The sequence below is a fragment of the Drosophila hydei genome, unplaced genomic scaffold (genome assembly GCF_003285905.1).
Source record: "Drosophila hydei strain 15085-1641.00,03,60 unplaced genomic scaffold, DhydRS2 tig00008114-arrow-pilon, whole genome shotgun sequence".
In the NCBI taxonomy this organism is placed as follows: Eukaryota; Metazoa; Arthropoda; class Insecta; order Diptera; family Drosophilidae; genus Drosophila; species Drosophila hydei.
In genome coordinates this window covers 2101989-2118861 of record NW_022045827.1, presented here as the reverse complement: position 1 = coordinate 2118861, position 16873 = coordinate 2101989, and the positions used below count along the sequence as shown (strand labels likewise).

General features: G+C 42.8%; 5 protein-coding genes across 9 annotated transcripts in view; 3 read left to right on the top strand and 2 right to left on the bottom strand.

Annotated features, from left to right (window-relative positions):
* Nucleotides 1–12: 12 nt before the first annotated feature.
* On the bottom strand, nt 13–1349 carry LOC111599147 (zinc finger protein 572). The gene has a single exon (XM_023314716.2). It carries the CDS (start codon nt 1327–1329, stop codon nt 115–117), a length of 1215 nt encoding a protein of 404 aa, XP_023170484.2. The 5' UTR covers nt 1330–1349; the 3' UTR covers nt 13–114.
* Nucleotides 1350–1856: 507 nt separating this feature from the next.
* LOC111599145 (transmembrane protein 94) lies at nt 1857–8280 on the top strand. 4 transcript variants are annotated; one of them, XM_023314712.2, is made up of 10 exons: nt 1857–2137; nt 2211–2850; nt 2912–3617; nt 3675–3834; nt 4849–4945; nt 5060–5861; nt 6033–7174; nt 7232–7388; nt 7768–8017; nt 8092–8280. In XM_023314712.2, exons 1-10 carry the CDS (start codon nt 1878–1880, stop codon nt 8162–8164), a joined length of 4287 nt encoding a protein of 1428 aa, XP_023170480.2. In that variant the 5' UTR covers nt 1857–1877; the 3' UTR covers nt 8165–8280. The 4 variants fall into 4 exon arrangements, with proteins under 4 accessions (XP_023170480.2, XP_023170479.2, XP_023170478.2 ...); XM_023314711.2 differs by having other exon boundaries at nt 3675–3792; nt 5060–7174; XM_023314710.2 differs by having other exon boundaries at nt 5060–7174.
* A 1414-nt stretch (nt 8281–9694) lies between these two features.
* On the top strand, nt 9695–11714 carry LOC111599177 (extensin). Of its 2 annotated transcripts, none has more exons than XM_023314762.2 (4): nt 9695–9955; nt 10012–10367; nt 10468–11185; nt 11261–11714. In XM_023314762.2, the coding sequence occupies exons 1-4, from the start codon at nt 9774–9776 to the stop codon at nt 11712–11714; spliced, it is 1710 nt and encodes a 569-aa protein (XP_023170530.2). In that variant the 5' UTR covers nt 9695–9773. The 2 variants fall into 2 exon arrangements, with proteins under 2 accessions (XP_023170530.2, XP_023170529.2); XM_023314761.2 differs by having other exon boundaries at nt 10012–10406.
* A 147-nt stretch (nt 11715–11861) lies between these two features.
* LOC111599154 (thioredoxin-like protein 4A) lies at nt 11862–12544 on the top strand. Its single transcript, XM_023314725.2, has 2 exons — nt 11862–12043; nt 12124–12544. Exons 1-2 carry the CDS (start codon nt 11966–11968, stop codon nt 12472–12474), a joined length of 429 nt encoding a protein of 142 aa, XP_023170493.1. The 5' UTR covers nt 11862–11965; the 3' UTR covers nt 12475–12544.
* Nucleotides 12545–14722: 2178 nt separating this feature from the next.
* LOC111599080 overlaps nt 14723–16873 on the bottom strand; it is a 55471-nt gene continuing 53320 nt past the window's right edge. The window contains exon 4 of the mRNA XM_023314612.2: nt 14723–16819. Within this exon, the coding sequence (XP_023170380.2) occupies nt 14936–16819 (1884 nt within the window). The 3' untranslated portion in view covers nt 14723–14935. The remainder of the gene's footprint in view (nt 16820–16873) is intronic.

Genomic DNA, 16873 nt, shown 5'->3' with positions numbered 1-16873 from the left:
GACATATATTAGAGTTTATTTATACATTTAAATTACACATAACATTTTATAATTGCTAATTATTACACATATTCATATAATTACAGATTAAACTTTAAGTTAAAGATTTAAAATTTACGAACTTTCAATATGAGTGTTGATGTGTGTTTTAAGATAACTAGCTCGGGTAAAAGCATTTGGACACTGTGGACATTTGTGCGGACGCTCCCCAGTGTGAGACCGTATATGTCTGCCTAGCTCTCCTTTGTCTACACAATTCTTCGGGCAATGCGGACACTTAAATGGCTGCTCTCCAGTATGCGCGCGAATATGCCGCTGCAGCTGCCAGGCGAGTACATATTCTCTGGGACATAGTTGGCATTTGTAAGTACGTTCGCCCTTATGATATCGCATATGCTCCTCCAGTTCGGACTCCTCTATGAAGTATCTTGTGCAGTTCTGACATTTGTAGGTTTGTTTGCCTGGATGCGTGGAGACGTGATATTGAAGATCCGTGTGGCGCGTAAATCCTCGCATGCAGTGGGGACACTTGAACGGCCGTTCGCCTGAATGAATGCAAATGTGCTTGCGCAGATTTGAGGCCTGACTAAAGGCTTTTGGACAGTGCGGGCATTGATATGGTCTCTCGCCTGTGTGCGTACGAATGTGCGAATTCAGATGACATTTTTGGGAAAAGCTTTTTGGACAATGTGGACATGTAAATTGAAACTTTTTGCCATCTGTGCTAGGAGACATGTCGTCAACAGCACTGAAATCGAGCTCCTCTTGATTATTTGCCTCATCTGTTTGTGGGATTGATTCGTCTGGTTGATCCTCCTTTTCCACTTTGATGCATCCAATGTCCATTTCTGGCTCTGACAGTTCCCATGGCTCAATTTCCAGTAATTCTGACTGTATACTTACTTCGCTGCTCTTCTGCTGAAGCCTAGATGGACTGTGATTAGGTGCAGCAACTGTGGAGCTTTTTGTGGATATGCAATTGTTATCATTGTCTCGCTCCTCATGCAAATTACCCTCAGTGCTCAACAAGTCGCCTGTTTCGTCCTTGGGTACTTCAAGGTTTTTTGCATCTAGCTTTTTATTTTTTTTCTTAAGCTTTTCGTCGAGCACCTGGTAACTTTTCTCGCACCTGCGCTTGAATGCAAATGCAGTTTGTATATCACGAATGCACGAAAGACAAATTTTCTGTGGCAGCCCATCATTCAACTTTATTTTAACGGAGGCGACGCACTCGCTGATCATTGCAGACAGACTAGGTTCCCGCTGATCGGTGAATATATCCACCAGAGCTAATGACTTGGTCATACAAGTTCGACATATCTGTTCCATGGTCAATTTTGTATACACGAAATGACTGAGAAACTAAGGTATACATATTAATCTACTGTTCAACAACAACAAAAGATGGACTAAATCAAGAACTATCGCAATTTACAAAAAGACAGCACGATAGTTTGACTATCGATGGTGATAACAAGAAAAAGTCATTATGATAGTAAAGAGACAAGAGTAACTGATATGGTTTTATATTAGATGTAAATAATACAAAGTAATGAGTATTTTGAAATAAAAAATCAGTTTATTATGTATAGAGATAGACCAATAACAATGTAAACAAACTTAGATGAGTGCCATCTCTTTTTAAAGGCGCCCCTTATCAGTTAATAGCGTTGCCAACTGTATACAAATAGTGGCAGCAGCGCAACACACATTTGGCAACGCGTGCACATATGTATTTCGCACAAGCGAAGCGAACAGCAACAAATAAACACACGACTCTTGCAGCAGCCAGTGCATAAAAATATTGTAAAAACAATGTGTTAGACGGGCGTATGCTAACTGAAAGTAATATCGAATTTGCGGTTTGAGACGCTAAGATGTCGAGCCAAAACGCAGCAGAGACAGTAACGGAGCCAAAATGTAGCAATGACAAAAGAGACGCTGACGCAGACGCCTTGCCGCAGACAGCAAAGCGCTTGCCATCAGCGTCGCCGTCGCCGTCGTCTTCGTCGTCGTCGAGGTCCGCGCGAAAGCAAAACATGCAATACGGCCTAAGCACAAAGGTGGCACTTTCGCGGCTGCACGAGGACATAGAGAACGTGCTGCTGGAGCATGAGCGGGCGAGTAGAGCAGAGAGGTGGGCGCACAAATACAATTAATGACCTTTAAGTGTAATAATACCCAACTTGTATCCCCTACTCTTCAATTAGTTATCATTGTAAATTGCGTGCCGCATTCATGAAGCGCTACGATAGTCCCCTCGGCTGGTTATCAATTGGCACGACGCTGGTGACAAGCGGCGCTCTCTTCATCACTGGCATGTTTTGGCCTGCAATTTGTTTGCTCATCATTATGCTGCTGGACTTATATGTGGTCATTAGGGAAAGTAATTTAAGGCGCACGGAAATCTTTCGCAAGACTCGACATGCTTTGATCGAGTTGCGGCTGGCCGAGCAGCATCTTAGCGACAACTGGCAAGCTTCGAATTATCCTCATCTGAGCAACCCCATGTCTCCATGTGTCTCACTGCAATGGACCTATCGAGACGGACACATTGTTAATCTGCCCTGGGCGTTGTTGGTGCGTGGAGATTATATTGTCCTGCGCCCGGGCCATATATCGCCTGGGCCCTGCCATGAGCTGCAGTCGAAACGGTTTTTCAATACCAGTGAAATCTATGGCATCTCAGCGGCACAGCTAGGCGATCCGCCCGTCAAGCCAATGGCACGTGCTCCGCTGCCCGATCTGGTATGCTGCCTAGAACGCACGCCGTATTTAGAGAACTTACGTTTGTGCCTAAAGAACTCACTGAAGCGACCGCCAACCATCTACAATCAACAACGCTATCTGGTAAGAGCTCATTGCAGATTAGAATCTTCCTTTATATAACGCTCCGTTCTTATGTCCTTAGCTGGTAACCAAGTACATCCAGCAGTGGGGTTTTATTAGCGCTTTGGTCATCACTCTCTTTGCAGGCCTGCTGCGTCTGCATGGCTATGGGTTGTCCTCGGACGAGAAACACAATTGGCGCCATGTGCTGATTGGTTCTCCAGCAGCAGCTGTAGTACCTTTGTTGCCATTGATTTTCCCAGTGCTGTGGATATCCATGAATCTGTGGGGTATTGCGCGACTGCAGTGCTTCCTAAAAACGCCGCAGGCCATACTAGAGAAGGGCACCAGTAAGTCGTTTGAGGATTTAGATATAGATACTCCTGGCTATGACTATGATAGCATCTCGCTGCTGCGCTCCAATGTGCTGCGTATCTGGATGCAGCTGTGGCAGGGTGATAGCGAGCTGTTGCCTCGCTCAGCGAATCTGGTTCAAGTGCTGGGCTCGATATCTGCGCTCTGCTGTGTGGACAAGAAAGGCATTCTATCATGGCCAAATCCCACTGCCGAAAAGGTTTTCTTTTTGCACAACACCGAAGAGGAGCCGCAGGATGATGGCAGCCAGCTGTCTATGTCAACGGAAAGCGACAATGTTGACGATCCGGAGAACAAGGAGCGCGGCATAGTGGCGGAAGTACTCGATCTCACACACGATCAGCACTGTCCCTTCCGCCTGGAATTTGATGATCACGAGTGGAAGGCACACATTAAATCGTTAAAGCCCTTGGGTGAGTCATGGGAATATTTGATATGGATATTTGATTAAACCATTCTCACCATAATAGGTCTGGCCATTTTACTGAACACCTGTTCGCCGTTAACACACGAGCACTATGCGCAGTTCTGTGGTCATGTCAGCGCCGTGGCTATGCTTGACAAAGATTTGGTGCCCGTCACGAATCGGTATGCGATGTTTGAGTCCAGTATGAAAAGCCTATTGCATGGGTACGTAGTTCATTGCCATAAACGTTGCTATGATTGTTGCCTTAACCAAACCGAACAAACTCTTTTTTTATGATAATCAGTTATCTATATATATAATTATATATATATATTTGCCAAATTTGGTCTTGTATTGTTTGTTTTTAAAGCATATATGCATTGTGTATATGCGACAAATGTGTGTTGCCCACGCTTTTAGTTGGGCAACGATATAATTTTTGATTTTTGTTTTGATTGCAAAACACCCGACACTGCAAATTGGATTGATAAACTCCCCATGAATATATAGTACTATATATTTCTATAAACAAAACATGCAATTGGTAAAGTTATACTACTCTTAAATAAATTTAATCATTTTTGATTTTCAGTACAATAAACAAACAAATAAAAATTCATTAAGTAATTCGAATATGCAAATAATTTCTCAGCTAAATTTTGAATATTTCTCTATTGGCTCACTTTGAAGCAAATTATTTCATTTAATTAATTTAATTTATGTACATAAATCCTACTGCAACGTTCAAATTCAGCAAAACATAACAAATTACATGTTTTATTTTTACTAATTCATGTTACATATACATTTATATTTTTGTATTATATTTAAGTTTAATTTCATGTTGTTGTTTCTTGTTTTTTTTTTTTTTGTGTATATTGTCATTGTTTGTTGTTTGTTAATGGAACGCACTTTTCGTCCATCCCATGCGTAGCACTACATTCGTCTAATGTTATTTTCTAATGCTATTTTAAGTAACAAAAATTATTATGTTGCCAAGAATGCTTCAAATATAGTCGGCCCCCATCCAAGCAACCACCCACCTACATGTCCCCTATATAGTATATATATATACAATATATATATATGCATATATTACGCTTCAGTGCCTCGCATGCTCTCACACACGCACCCACTCAGCCATCAGCCATCTACCTTCGCACGTCCAGCAGTTGGTGCCAGTTCTAATCGGTTTTCTATATGTTTATATATATGTGGTATACAATGTGCTAAACCAGACGCTGTCTATGCGAGCTAGCCAAACAGATTGGTTTCACCGATCATGCAACGGATCGATTTGCACTGGAGGGTCAATTGGCCAGCTATAGGCATTTGGTAAGTTAAGTTAAACAGTAGGCTGATACGCGGCTAGTCTTACTGCCTGACTACCCGCGTATTATATTTCTTAGCATTAGCCACGCTCACTCATGTCTCCCACTTACTTCACAGCAACCGGATGTGGTGCGGCGGGACATTCGCTTTGCACGTCAGCTGCAGCTCTCGACGAAGGTGAAGGTGCCTTTTCCGCACTCCTTGTCGGTGGTAATGCGTGAGAACCCTGGCGGCTATCTCTCGCTATTCACGCAGGGCACTGCGGACATCATATTGGACTGCTGCGACGATTTCTGGGATGGCAAGGACTTACGTCCGTTGTCCCCGCAGGATCGTAAACGTGCATTGGACTTTTATCAGCGCAGCGCTTTGACTTCTTACTGCACAGCGTTCGCCTATCGACCTCTGCGTCATGGCATTCATGGAGCGCTGAGTGGGCCGCTGCATAGCAATGGACAAATTGCATATTTGGAGCTGCCGCCAGAGTCGAAGCTGCGCATGCAACATGTGGATAAGTCGCACTGTGACTTTGAGGGTGGCCATCACGTCAAGCTGAGTCACAGCATTAGCACGGACTCGCTGCTGTTCTCGGAGAGCAAGGATGAGGATTGCAATGATGTGGAGGGCTGCTTTGAGATGCAATGCCATCAGGTGTTTATTGGCATGGTCACCATGCAGTATCAGGCGCAGAATGACATTGTGCATTTGGTGGAGCGTTTGGAGCGTGCCTGCATACGCTTTGTGCACTTTAGCAAGGAGAACGAGCTGCGCTCGCGTGTCTTCTCCGAGAAGATGGGCCTCGAGTCCGGCTGGAATTGTCACATCTCATTGCTCAGCGAACCAGAGCCGGAGCGAGAGAAGCCAACAGCAAGCAAAGCCAAGGAGACCGACAATCCAAGCAAGTCGTTGAAGAATGCGGGTAAAATAATAAATGAGAACAATACAACCACCTCCACCACTACCAAAACCACCAGCACCATCACAGATACTGTTGCCATTCATCCATCCAGTGACCACGTCCTGCACATTCAGCCACCCGATGTTGATGCTACAGCCACGGCAATTGCTAAACAGACTACTGATATTGTAGGTGATCCGCCGGATGGACCTAAGCTGAGCTACTTGCTCCAACCGCCCAACAATTTGGAATCTTCGAAAACATTAAGCTGCTCGGCGCCCGGTGCCATATCCAATCCCGATGAATGCAATGCCCCGGTCGAAACTTCAGATGCCTCTGATGAGCTAGATGCCGGCAAAGACAATGATGAGAATGCGGAGCTAACAGTCGACGAAGAACCTGATCCGGAACGGCATAAGCAGCGACATTCACTCGACTCGGCCATGGATGAGAACTGTCGCTCACTCAGCACCCTGACCGAGAGCACCGATCAGAGTGCGCCCATCAATTTTGATATGTCGAATCGAGCGAAGCTGCCGCGTGGCATAGAGAACATACGCCCACATCTGGAGCAGGTGGACAATGTGCCGCTGCAGGTGTCGCTATTTACAGACTGCTCTGCGGAGGCTACGCGTCAAATGCTGGATATTATGCAGTCCTACGGCGAGATTGTCGTCTGCCTGGGCAGCTCAGCGAGCAATGACAATGCAAACATCTTTTTGCAGGCCGACTGCAGCATTGCTGTGGAGCCGCTGTATCCGCAGGTCTGCCAGGACGTCGATGCCTATACGGAGGCCAATATACAGCACAATAAGCTGCACTATCAGCGCCAGAGTCGGGGTAAAGACGCTAAAGATGAGCCATTTGTTAGTGAGCAGCTGCTAGAGTCTGGCAGCGGGGCACGCGCCATGCAATCACCTCCGCACACCGTCTCGCCCATCTATTTGAGTCGACTGCTCAACTCGCTGCCCTGCTCGATAGCCATTTGTCGCGACGACCCGCTTTCGCTGGTGGCCATAATTGAGCTGTCACGCCGCTTCTCGCTGGGCTTGTGGAATTGCATACAGTTCTGGGCCTGCTGTGCCGGCTCCATATCGATATTGAATGTGCTGTGCGCGTGCCTCTCACTGCCGCCGCTGCTTACCCCGCTGCTGGGCATCTATTTGATGTGTGTGCCGGTGCCATTGATAGCCATCTCACTGGCGCACATCGATCTCGATCCAAAGATTATGAATCGTGCCACCAGCAAAAAGCAAACCGAATACGATTCGCGTGCCTTTGCCTTTGTCATGTGGTGTTACGGCTGTAAATTTCTTGTACCCGTTGTTGCTGTGGTAAGTGGCCTGGCTTAGTTTTATCAATAGTCTTGTATTAAACTGAATTTCTTGCAGCTCGTTGGCTACTGGATGTGCATGACGCAAACGTTAGCAAATCGCGAGGAAGATGATAGCTCCGATGAGGTTGAGGATTTTGAGCTTGAGGTGGAATTTTATCAATGTCTCTATATAGCGCGCAGCTGTGCTTTGTTTGCTGTTCTACTGCACTTTGGTAAATATACTTTAGCTAAACATAGACTAAATTATTATCGTATTACAAGTGTAATTTAGAAGAGTTCAGCTCTTCAGGGCCAGATTATATAATATATAATAGATTAGGTTTCACCTAACCGAAACTTAAGACTTATTAATACTAAATTACAAATATAATCTAGTGTGACCATGTTATTGTTGTGATAAGCCGAATTTTGGTTTCTATTTATTTTTGTTTATCTAAATTAAATATTAATTTAACATAAAGATAAGCTCGTATAAACAGTCCATTTATACTCTTATAGATTAGATAAACGTGTATATTATCAGCTTTAGCTATTGCTTCTGTTTATATACAAGCAGCCTAATCAATGTTCTTCCCCTCTCTGCATTGATAGTGCTCGTCTCTTTGTCTTTTGTTCATCGTGATCATGCGCTTTGGCAGCGCAATCCATTGAGGAATCATATTTGGGGATTCACCTGCTTGGCGCTGCTGCTGCTGCACGGCTTTATCTGTGCGCTGCAAATGCTATTGGATGAGACGCTGGAAGAGTTATTGCCACAGCTCTGGATACCGCTGCTCGTGCTCTTTGGCAGCAGCTTGCTGAGTCTCATTGTCAGCGAGCTGGCCAAGCTGCAGGAGAACAAGTGAGTGCAGCTATATATATATATATATATTGATGAATTTATAAACATGCTAATCAATGACTTTTGCTTTGCAGAGTTAATGCGCGCTATCAGCGTCGAGCGCGTCTTGATTTTGGCACCAAGCTGGGCATGAATTCGCCCTTTTAAACGTTACCAAAAGGACTCCAGCTTGGTACATGGATGTGCCAAGGATCTGTACATATATGCTTTATCACATTAACCCCACGTTTTCTTTTAATCAATATCATGCTCGACAAATGAATTATAATTTAATAATTTAAGTTTTATTGTGTTTCTGTGAATATTTGATAAACCTTTTATTGTTTAACACTTGCAACATTTTCAACCTATTTGTGACTTGTAAGAAAGGAAAAAACATGTTTTTATGTTAGTTTTTAAAACGTTCGATTTTATTGTTCCTTGTTTCAGTGACAACAACTTTATGTACTAACATTTAAAAGACTTGCAATTATTATATGAAATATACAACAATTTCTGGTAAATAAAACAAACAAAAGACAACTTGTGCGTGTAAATAAGTAAAAGTTATGCTTAAGAAACGAAAAGAATTGGAGAACTTTTTCGGTTTCCGTTCCTCTTTTTTTCCGTATACTATGTACACTTTAATCCATATTTTTCTTTCGATCTGTGAATGAACTGAATCAACAACCGGACTGCACGCCTGACTGGGTGTTAATGGGCTCTGGCACGCAATAGCTGGAATCAGCAATTGACCCACATCCATGGATTCTGGTTGACATATGCGCCATGGCATTATTTCAGTCCACATATCTTCTAATTTGGATTTGAGAGATTAGATCTTAGGCCTGAGCTTTGGCATAGTGTCTTGTAAGGAAAATAGTATTCATTTCAATTAGCACCTTCTTTTTGGATGTAGGAAACACACGACTTCTATTAAAGTGCCTTGAGATCATTATAAAATAATTAAAAATATTGGGTTAATTCATTTTGAAACCTTTGTTTTTTGTAACAGTACCAGATACGTTATTTATATTTTATTGTAGGTACAGATAGATGTTGATATATATAGATAGCTGACATATCTTAAAAAATAAACCTTTATAATGTTGGAAAATTTTTGGAAAATTTATATTTAAATAGCTAGAAAATTGGAAAGTGAGAAGGAAAAACTTTTAATATAAAAATTCAGAATGAACTTTTATAGTAAATAATTTTTGATTGTTTGCTTTGCAGACAAATTGTTGTTAACAAAAAGCTTTCTAATTGGTTGCAAAATTGCAGACGCACGCCACAGCCCAAGCTTGAACTGGCTCCACTTAAGTTAGACGGCGAGACTTTTTCTAACCTGCCCATATTTTGGGTACGCCGCTAAAGAACATAACGGCAGATGCAGAGTCATATGTGGAATAAGAATCAATTAACACCTGACCGTCGAAATGAAAGTGCTGTCCATGCCGCATGGACTATGATAACCACATAATATATATGTGTATCTTGCAGTATATATATCGTGCATATAGAGCACTTCTAGTAGCACCTTAAGTGGGTCATGAAAAAACGAAATCAAATACCAAATCGCTCTGGGGCGTTAAATAAAACCGAATCCACGCAGCGCAGTTCAGCGGATTCGAGAATATCGCGCGGTGCATTGCACACAGTTAACGGAGCTCGAACGGATATGACGAGTGCGTGAAAGCTCGGTATTGAAAAAAGGAACAGTGTATACGATATCAAATATAAAAAGTGTCCTGTGTTACTATAAAATCGAAATATAATGCCAGGAGCCGGCGCAAAGTGTGCGCTGCTTTTGGTCATTGGCCTGCTGCTGGGCTCCATCCTGTTACCAACACAGATTGAGGCCTACTCTCAGGTGATGGTCAGTGGCAACGGAGCTGCAACGGATCAGGGACCGCGAATATTTAAAGCACTAAATACGGATTTGATATATCCCAAAATGTGAGTTAAACAATTGCGTGGTTGAGGATTAGCATAAACTACGTCACTTTCTGCAGCTTTAATTCGAGCGAGAATGTGGTGTCCACGACACCCGGATTGCCCCTGCCCATACCCTACAATCATCAGCCGGAACCAGCTGCGGAGTCCGATGCACCTGCGGAGTCGGATGCAGCTGTCGAACAGCCTTCAGCTGTGTTTGTTACGCCTCTAAGCGTAAGCACAACGGAGCTGCCGGTTGCAGCCAGCGAGGCGCCAGCGCAGGGTTTGATTGAGGCAGCCTCCACTGGACGTGCCGTGGACTATCGTCCTGCATATCCTTTTGGACAGCTGATAACACCGCTGATTAAGTCAGCGCGTCCACAGAAATTCAGTGCCAAGCCGCGTCCTTCACAAAATCGCTTCTATTCGATGGGCGGTCGCCCAAAGGCGTCCAACAGTGGCTACAAGCGTGGTGGGTATCGAGTGGATGCTCCAAAATCCAGCACAGATTTTAACCCACTTTATATTCGTAGGTCAAATAGATCGATTTGCGCCCGGTCAGACTGTTGCCTCGAATTTATTCAAGGATCATGAGCATCATCATAATCATCAGCAAGCTAAACTGGCAGCTGGATCGAATGTGGTACCCTCATATGTGTCCAGCAAGGATACGTACTCCTTTCCACCACTTAACAACAAATATCCGTCGCCCTCGGATGATCCGAAGGCTGCGCAGCCGTCGGATGAAGTAACCAGCTATTTGCCTCCAGCCTCGGGCAACGATTTGAGCAATGCAGGTTATGTGTATCCTGGACCCATAATTGGCTCCTCCGGCTATTCCTATCCAAAGCCTAGTAATACGGACAAGCAGCCCGCTGCTAGCACACCGAGTGCTACGCCAGACGACGATCTTGGGAATGATGATGTGATTGGCGTGCTGCCTGCCAGTGCGCAGGATATGGCACCGCCTGCTAACAATCAGGCTGGCAAGGATGCGGCCGCTGATGCAGCTCCCTCAGATGCGGGTGGTTCTGATGGTGATGGGATTGCTGCCAGCAATGATAGTGGCAGCAATGATTCAGCTCTGCCACCTTTGCAGACTGATGGCGGTCGTCCCAGTGACGACAATAAGTATGATCCCCATATGGAATATGCGACACCACCTCCTGGCTGGCTAGAGGCGCATCCGGAATCGGCGGCACAAAAGCCAGCAGACCACGACCATGATCATGATCACGATCACGATCATATTCCTGAACACATTCCCGATCACTTTCCTGAACACGATCATGGTCACGATTATGTCGAGCATCCTCCTCCTCATTATCATGATCATCATCACGATCACTATCCAGACGTTTATCCCTCGTATCCCGATGTTTCGTATCCAGAAATTATTTACGACCACCATCCGCATCATCATCATCATCATGTGGAGCCACCACCACCACCGCCGCCTACACCACCGCCACCACCACCAACTGAACCTCCACCACCTCCTCCACCACCGCCAGAACCACGTGTCAAGAAATACAGTTATTTCTATATTGGTCGAAAACTTTGGTACATTCCACTGTACTTCACCGTGTGGTTCAGTTTCTACATTCTGTGGCTGATCATCAAGTCCATTGGCCGCCACAAGGTCAACTTGCCAAATCACTACGTCTCGCGGCGCAGCTTGCCCGATTACACAGAGCAGAGTCGAGATGAGTACATTAACGAGATGACGGTTAAAGTGCTGGAACAGATAGATAGTTTTAAGCAAAAGTATTTGAACTGATAAGGACTCTACAAACTAGTTACGGCTAATAAAACACGTATTTTTAAGCTGTTCGTTTTCTTCAATTTTGAATTTCCTGCTTTTGGCGCGCAAATAAGTTGGCAGCGCCAAAAATATGTAATTCAGACAAAAAATTATCGATAACAAACTTAATTATAAATTACGGTCACACTTATTTCGACATATTTGCTCGGGATTTGTTTACGTTTAGTTTTCTTTACCAATAATATTAATTAAACCAATCCGCCAAGATGTCGTATATGTTACCGCATTTACACAATGGCTGGCAAGTGGATCAGGCCATACTCTCAGAGGAAGATCGCGTCGTTGTAAGTAAAGCAACTTTCGCAGAGCAGTCTCGCTCAGCGCAGTCTCGAATTGGGCCGATTAACACCTTTGGACTATTTAGGTTATACGTTTTGGGCACGATTGGGACCCGGCGTGCATGAAAATGGACGAGGTGATGTACAGCATAGCCGAGAAGGTGAAAAACTTTGCCGTCATCTATTTGGTGGATATAACGGAGGTGCCCGATTTCAATAAAATGTACGAATTGTACGATCCCTGCACAGTCATGTTCTTCTTTCGCAACAAACATATTATGATTGATTTGGGCACCGGTAATAACAACAAGATCAATTGGCCGCTGGAGGATAAACAGGAAATGATTGACATTGTGGAGACGGTGTATCGTGGTGCGCGCAAAGGACGCGGTCTGGTGGTGTCACCCAAAGATTACTCCACCAAATATAGATACTAAAACCTGTATTTATTTATAATAATAGACTAGAATGCTCTACAAAATGAAACAACCTCATCTTTGGCAACTTTTTGTGTATATTTTTCTTTTGGTTTATTTTTGTTTTTTTTTTAGTTTTTTTTTTTAATTTTTTGTTTTTGTCACATTTCTCAATAATATCGCTAACATTTACATCAATTTTTGTTTCTGTTTTCTTTGGTTTTATATTTATAACATTTAACTAAGTTTTGTTTTACTAGCTCTTTGGCTTCATAACTGTATTTAATAGTATAATTTTTCGATTGCTTTTCTCAGTTTTTATTTTCATTATTTTTACCAATTGCAATTGAAATGTAGCTAGAGGTACACGATTCATGGAAATTAGAAGTTTGGAATACTTATAAGAAATTTGTGTTAGTACAAAAGTATAAAAGCAAAAAAAGCTGCTTCAGAGATATAGAAAAATGAAAATAAAATTTGTAAATTGTAAATTGTACATTGTAATTTCTAGAGTTTTCTTCTTTTTTTGGTTTTTATGAATACGCTGAACCATTTTCCAATACATTTTTTGGTTTTACCCATTTATTATTGTTCATTTAATACAACAGCTCGGATTTTTTTATATTTTTTGGATCTTATTTTTTAATAAGCTTAGGTTTAACAATTGGTTCTGCTACTCTTGATTTATTTATTATTATTTACTTTTTACTTACTCAACTTAGTTTTGCTTATTATTTTCACTTACATTTTCTTTTTAGCTACATATTAATATATATTTTAATTTGCTTATTTGAAACAAGTTTAACGCTACAATCGTTTGTTGAATTCTCATTGACTTGTTTTTGTTAATGTTTTCCATACTTCAGCATATAACCAACAATTAAATATTTATATGTAAATCAATTTATATATATATATATATATATATATATATATATATATATATATATATATATATATATATATATATATATATATATATATATATATATATATATATATATATATATATATATATATATATATATATATATATACATATATATGTATATATGGTTAGTTGACTTACTTTTTTGATATATTTCCATTTCCTAGGCGCCTGCTTGAGTTCGTATAAAATACTTACTAGTATTCAAAAATATTTGCTTTAAATAGGGCTTGATTTACACACTTATGCAATAGGATATAGGTACAAATTAGGCTCAGGCATGTGAGAGAGTCTCTAAATAGGTTTTTTCGTTGAATACCTCCACCCAAATGCAGCTCTAGTTTAAATCTCATTATTACATATGTATATATATATATATATATATATATATATATATATATATATATATATATATATATATATATATATATATATATATATATATGTATATATATATATATATATATTCATTATAATTAGTTCTGTATTTTGATTTCAATTTTGTATTTTTCCATTTGTTTTGAAAAATACAAATTATTTTGCTATAACTTTTTCTCACTTGTGGAGCAAATGCATTTTCATAGAAAAATAGAGATGCGTAGGTGGGATGAGTTAGGAAATTGTTCATACTATTTAAACATACATGCTTAAGTAACGCTATATTTTCATTTTGCTTATATTTTCTTTTGACAACAACTAGTTCATGTTTTGGTTTTCTTTTTAATTATATTAAGTTTTGCTTTAACAATTTGTTTCCGAATTCGTCTCCAGTAAAAGTTTTGGGGAAATGCTAGGAAAGAGAAAGAGTTTTAGAAAAACAAACACATTTGAAAAGTAGGCAACAGATATAGTTCGACTAACGCTTATCGAGGTCTTTAAGTTCTCATCTAAATGTACTCTATATATATATATTAATATATATATATTAATATATGAATATATGTATATATTGTTTAGGCTTGTTTCTGTCAGTGTACATCAGTTTGTTTTTAAAGTTTGCAAAGTTCTCTGTGCACAATCTATATAAAATTCTAATTTACAATACTTCAAGTATTTATTATTATTATTATGATTCTTTTGTAATTCTTTTGCTGGCTGCTGTTTAAGACACTAGTAGAAGAATGTTTTTGGTTTTCGAAATAAAGTGAGGGAGACTGGCTGCTGGCAAACTACGAGTACTATATAGAAATATATATATATATGTATATGTATATATATATATATATATATGGATTTTTTTTATAGATAGTGTGAAAAATAAATCCGAGTATCACTACTTAACTTTTAGAGTTCTATTAACAATAATAGACAACAGTCTCTAAGTACGAATACGTTGTTGTTCTTTTGCTTTTACACTTTTTTTTGCATTTTTCTAATTTTGAATTTCATTTTCTATTTGGTTTACTCTATGCAAACAAAATACGTTACGTTGTCCACTTGGCTAGCAAATTGGTGGGTGGCAACCCTGCTAGCTAGCGGGTTGACTACCCTAAAAGTCAGTTGTTAAGCTCTGGTATGGAACTGCACGCATTGCTGCAGCGGCCACAAAGTGGGCTAGAATAGCGTCTCCTTTGACCATTTTCTCGTAGTGCCGGGCAGGCTGGGATCACGTTCCTCCACACTTAGCCCATCGTTCTGCTCCAAGTCATTATCATTATCGTCGTCGTCATCTTCGTCTTCGTCGGTTGGCAGCCTGATGAGTGGCAGCTCAAGCATTACAGCTGGCGTTGCTGTCGTCTCGCTGCTGTGCTGATTCAAATTGTGGGCACTTTTGCTGGCACCTCCGCCGCGCAAGATGCGCTCCTTTAAGGATGCGGGCATGCATATGGTTTGCGGCCTGGTGGCTATCACTGAGTCCGATATGGAAGAGGCGCACGGATCGTGGCCCAGTCTACTATTGGATGGCAGTTGTGCTAGATGCTGTGGAACTGCTGCTGCTCCGGCTGCCTGCGCTTGCGCCTGAGCCTGGCTAGCGGCAAAATTTGTGGAACACACATAATTATTGTCCATCTGTGGACTTGGACTGGAGTGACCCAAACTGATGACCGTATTGAGGCTGCTGTACTGCGTTTGGGTGGCTGATTCACCGCCACCAACACCACTAGAGGGACTTGCTCCCGCTGCAGTCCCAACATCCAGCATGCCCAGCTCTGTGTTCAGCGTGGAGCATGTATCCTCCTCGGTTGTTGTGGTGGTTGTCGTTGTTGTTGTCGTTGTCGTCTGTGGATCGCTGTGCTGCTGCAGCAGCTGTGCCCGTCGCTGCGGCGGACTACAGATTACGGGGCCGAAATGCGTTTCCAGTGGCGGCGGCACCGCCTGTAAACCCAGCGCACCACGGTCGCTGTAGGAAGCGCCTATGGTGCGATGACGCTGCAGGAGTGGGCGCCGTGGCCGCGCACCACCCATTATTGGCACACCGCCCAGACTTAGTCGCTTAATGGGCTGCACCACGGCAGGTTGTGGAAGGGGGTTGAGCGGTTGAGCTGCCTGTGCAGCGGCCAGCGCCAGATTTTGCTCCTCACTGTCGCTGCTCAGCTGCTGCATATCATCGTCCGTGTCGGCGGCGCTCTCCTCCAGCCCAAACACGGAGTCCTCGTCTAGCGAGCGCAGCTCCGAGTCTGGGCATTCCAGCGAGGAGATCTTAAAGGAACTTAACGAAGCAAGCGGCGCACGCTTGCCCTCAATCACCTGCGCATTTTGCAGTACCTTGGCCGAAATGGTCCCCAAACTGGCGCTGACACTGCCGGTGCCATTCAACCGATCCAAGCTAACGGGTGTGCTATCCACGCTAATGCTGCTGGAGGTGGCCGTTGCCGTGGCCGGCACAGCTGCATTTGCTGTATAGGGATAGCTGTTGTTATTACTCTCCACATTCCGCTGCAGCTCGACCAGGGTCAGTTTGCGACGCAGACCCAGACGCAGCTCCTCCGAGGGCGAGTCGCAGAAATGAAACGCCTGCTGGTGATGGCTGGTGGGCGGTGCTGATTGCATTGGCTTAGCCAAAGGCAGTCCTAAATCAATGGTTTCCGTGAGTGCGCTCTGATTGTAGGGATACACGTCCACTGTGTCAGCGCTGATCGAGTGTATCTGCTGTTTGCGTCCGGCTTGTGCGCTCTCCGGATCATACGAAACGATACTGTGCTTACGCTTAATGCTGGGTGCGCCTAAGCCAATTGTCGAACTCTTCACTGTGGGCTCATGTATGCTGCGTTCCGATGGACACGGTGAGGCCTTTGGCGTTGGCTGTATCACCTGTATGTCCGGATAGTAATAGTCCCAGTTCTCTATGCTCGATGTGCGCGATGCCGTCGACAGTTTGCGCTGCAGCGTCGGTGGCAGATTGCTCATGCCTAGAGTATAGGCGGAAGTTCGACGCTCCAGATAAGAGCTATCCGTGCTGCAGCAGGTCATCGCACTACTGCGCCGTGAGTCCTGGCCCTGTAAAGAGGCAAAGTTAAGTTTTAAAGATGAGCGATTTCGGCATGCCTCACT

What these genes read in the sequence shown, in the direction of transcription:
- LOC111599154 (XM_023314725.2), top strand. Translation starts at nt 11,966, where the DNA reads ATGTCGTATATGTTACCGCATTTACACAATGGCTGGCAAGTGGATCAG. An exon ending in CAGAGGAAGATCGCGTCGTT is followed by an intron (nt 12,044 to 12,123) that starts GTAAGTAAAGCA and finishes TGGACTATTTAG; the next exon opens with GTTATACGTTTTGGGCACGA.
- LOC111599145 (XM_023314710.2), top strand. Translation starts at nt 1,878, where the DNA reads ATGTCGAGCCAAAACGCAGCAGAGACAGTAACGGAGCCAAAATGTAGC. An exon ending in TAAATCGTTAAAGCCCTTGG is followed by an intron (nt 3,618 to 3,674) that starts GTGAGTCATGGG and finishes TCACCATAATAG; the next exon opens with GTCTGGCCATTTTACTGAAC. An exon ending in TGGCCAGCTATAGGCATTTG is followed by an intron (nt 4,946 to 5,059) that starts GTAAGTTAAGTT and finishes CTTACTTCACAG; the next exon opens with CAACCGGATGTGGTGCGGCG.
- LOC111599177 (XM_023314761.2), top strand. Translation starts at nt 9,774, where the DNA reads ATGCCAGGAGCCGGCGCAAAGTGTGCGCTGCTTTTGGTCATTGGCCTG. An exon ending in GATTTGATATATCCCAAAAT is followed by an intron (nt 9,956 to 10,011) that starts GTGAGTTAAACA and finishes CACTTTCTGCAG; the next exon opens with CTTTAATTCGAGCGAGAATG. An exon ending in CAACAGTGGCTACAAGCGTG is followed by an intron (nt 10,407 to 10,467) that starts GTGGGTATCGAG and finishes TTATATTCGTAG; the next exon opens with GTCAAATAGATCGATTTGCG.
- LOC111599147 (XM_023314716.2), bottom strand. Translation starts at nt 1,329, where the DNA reads ATGGAACAGATATGTCGAACTTGTATGACCAAGTCATTAGCTCTGGTG.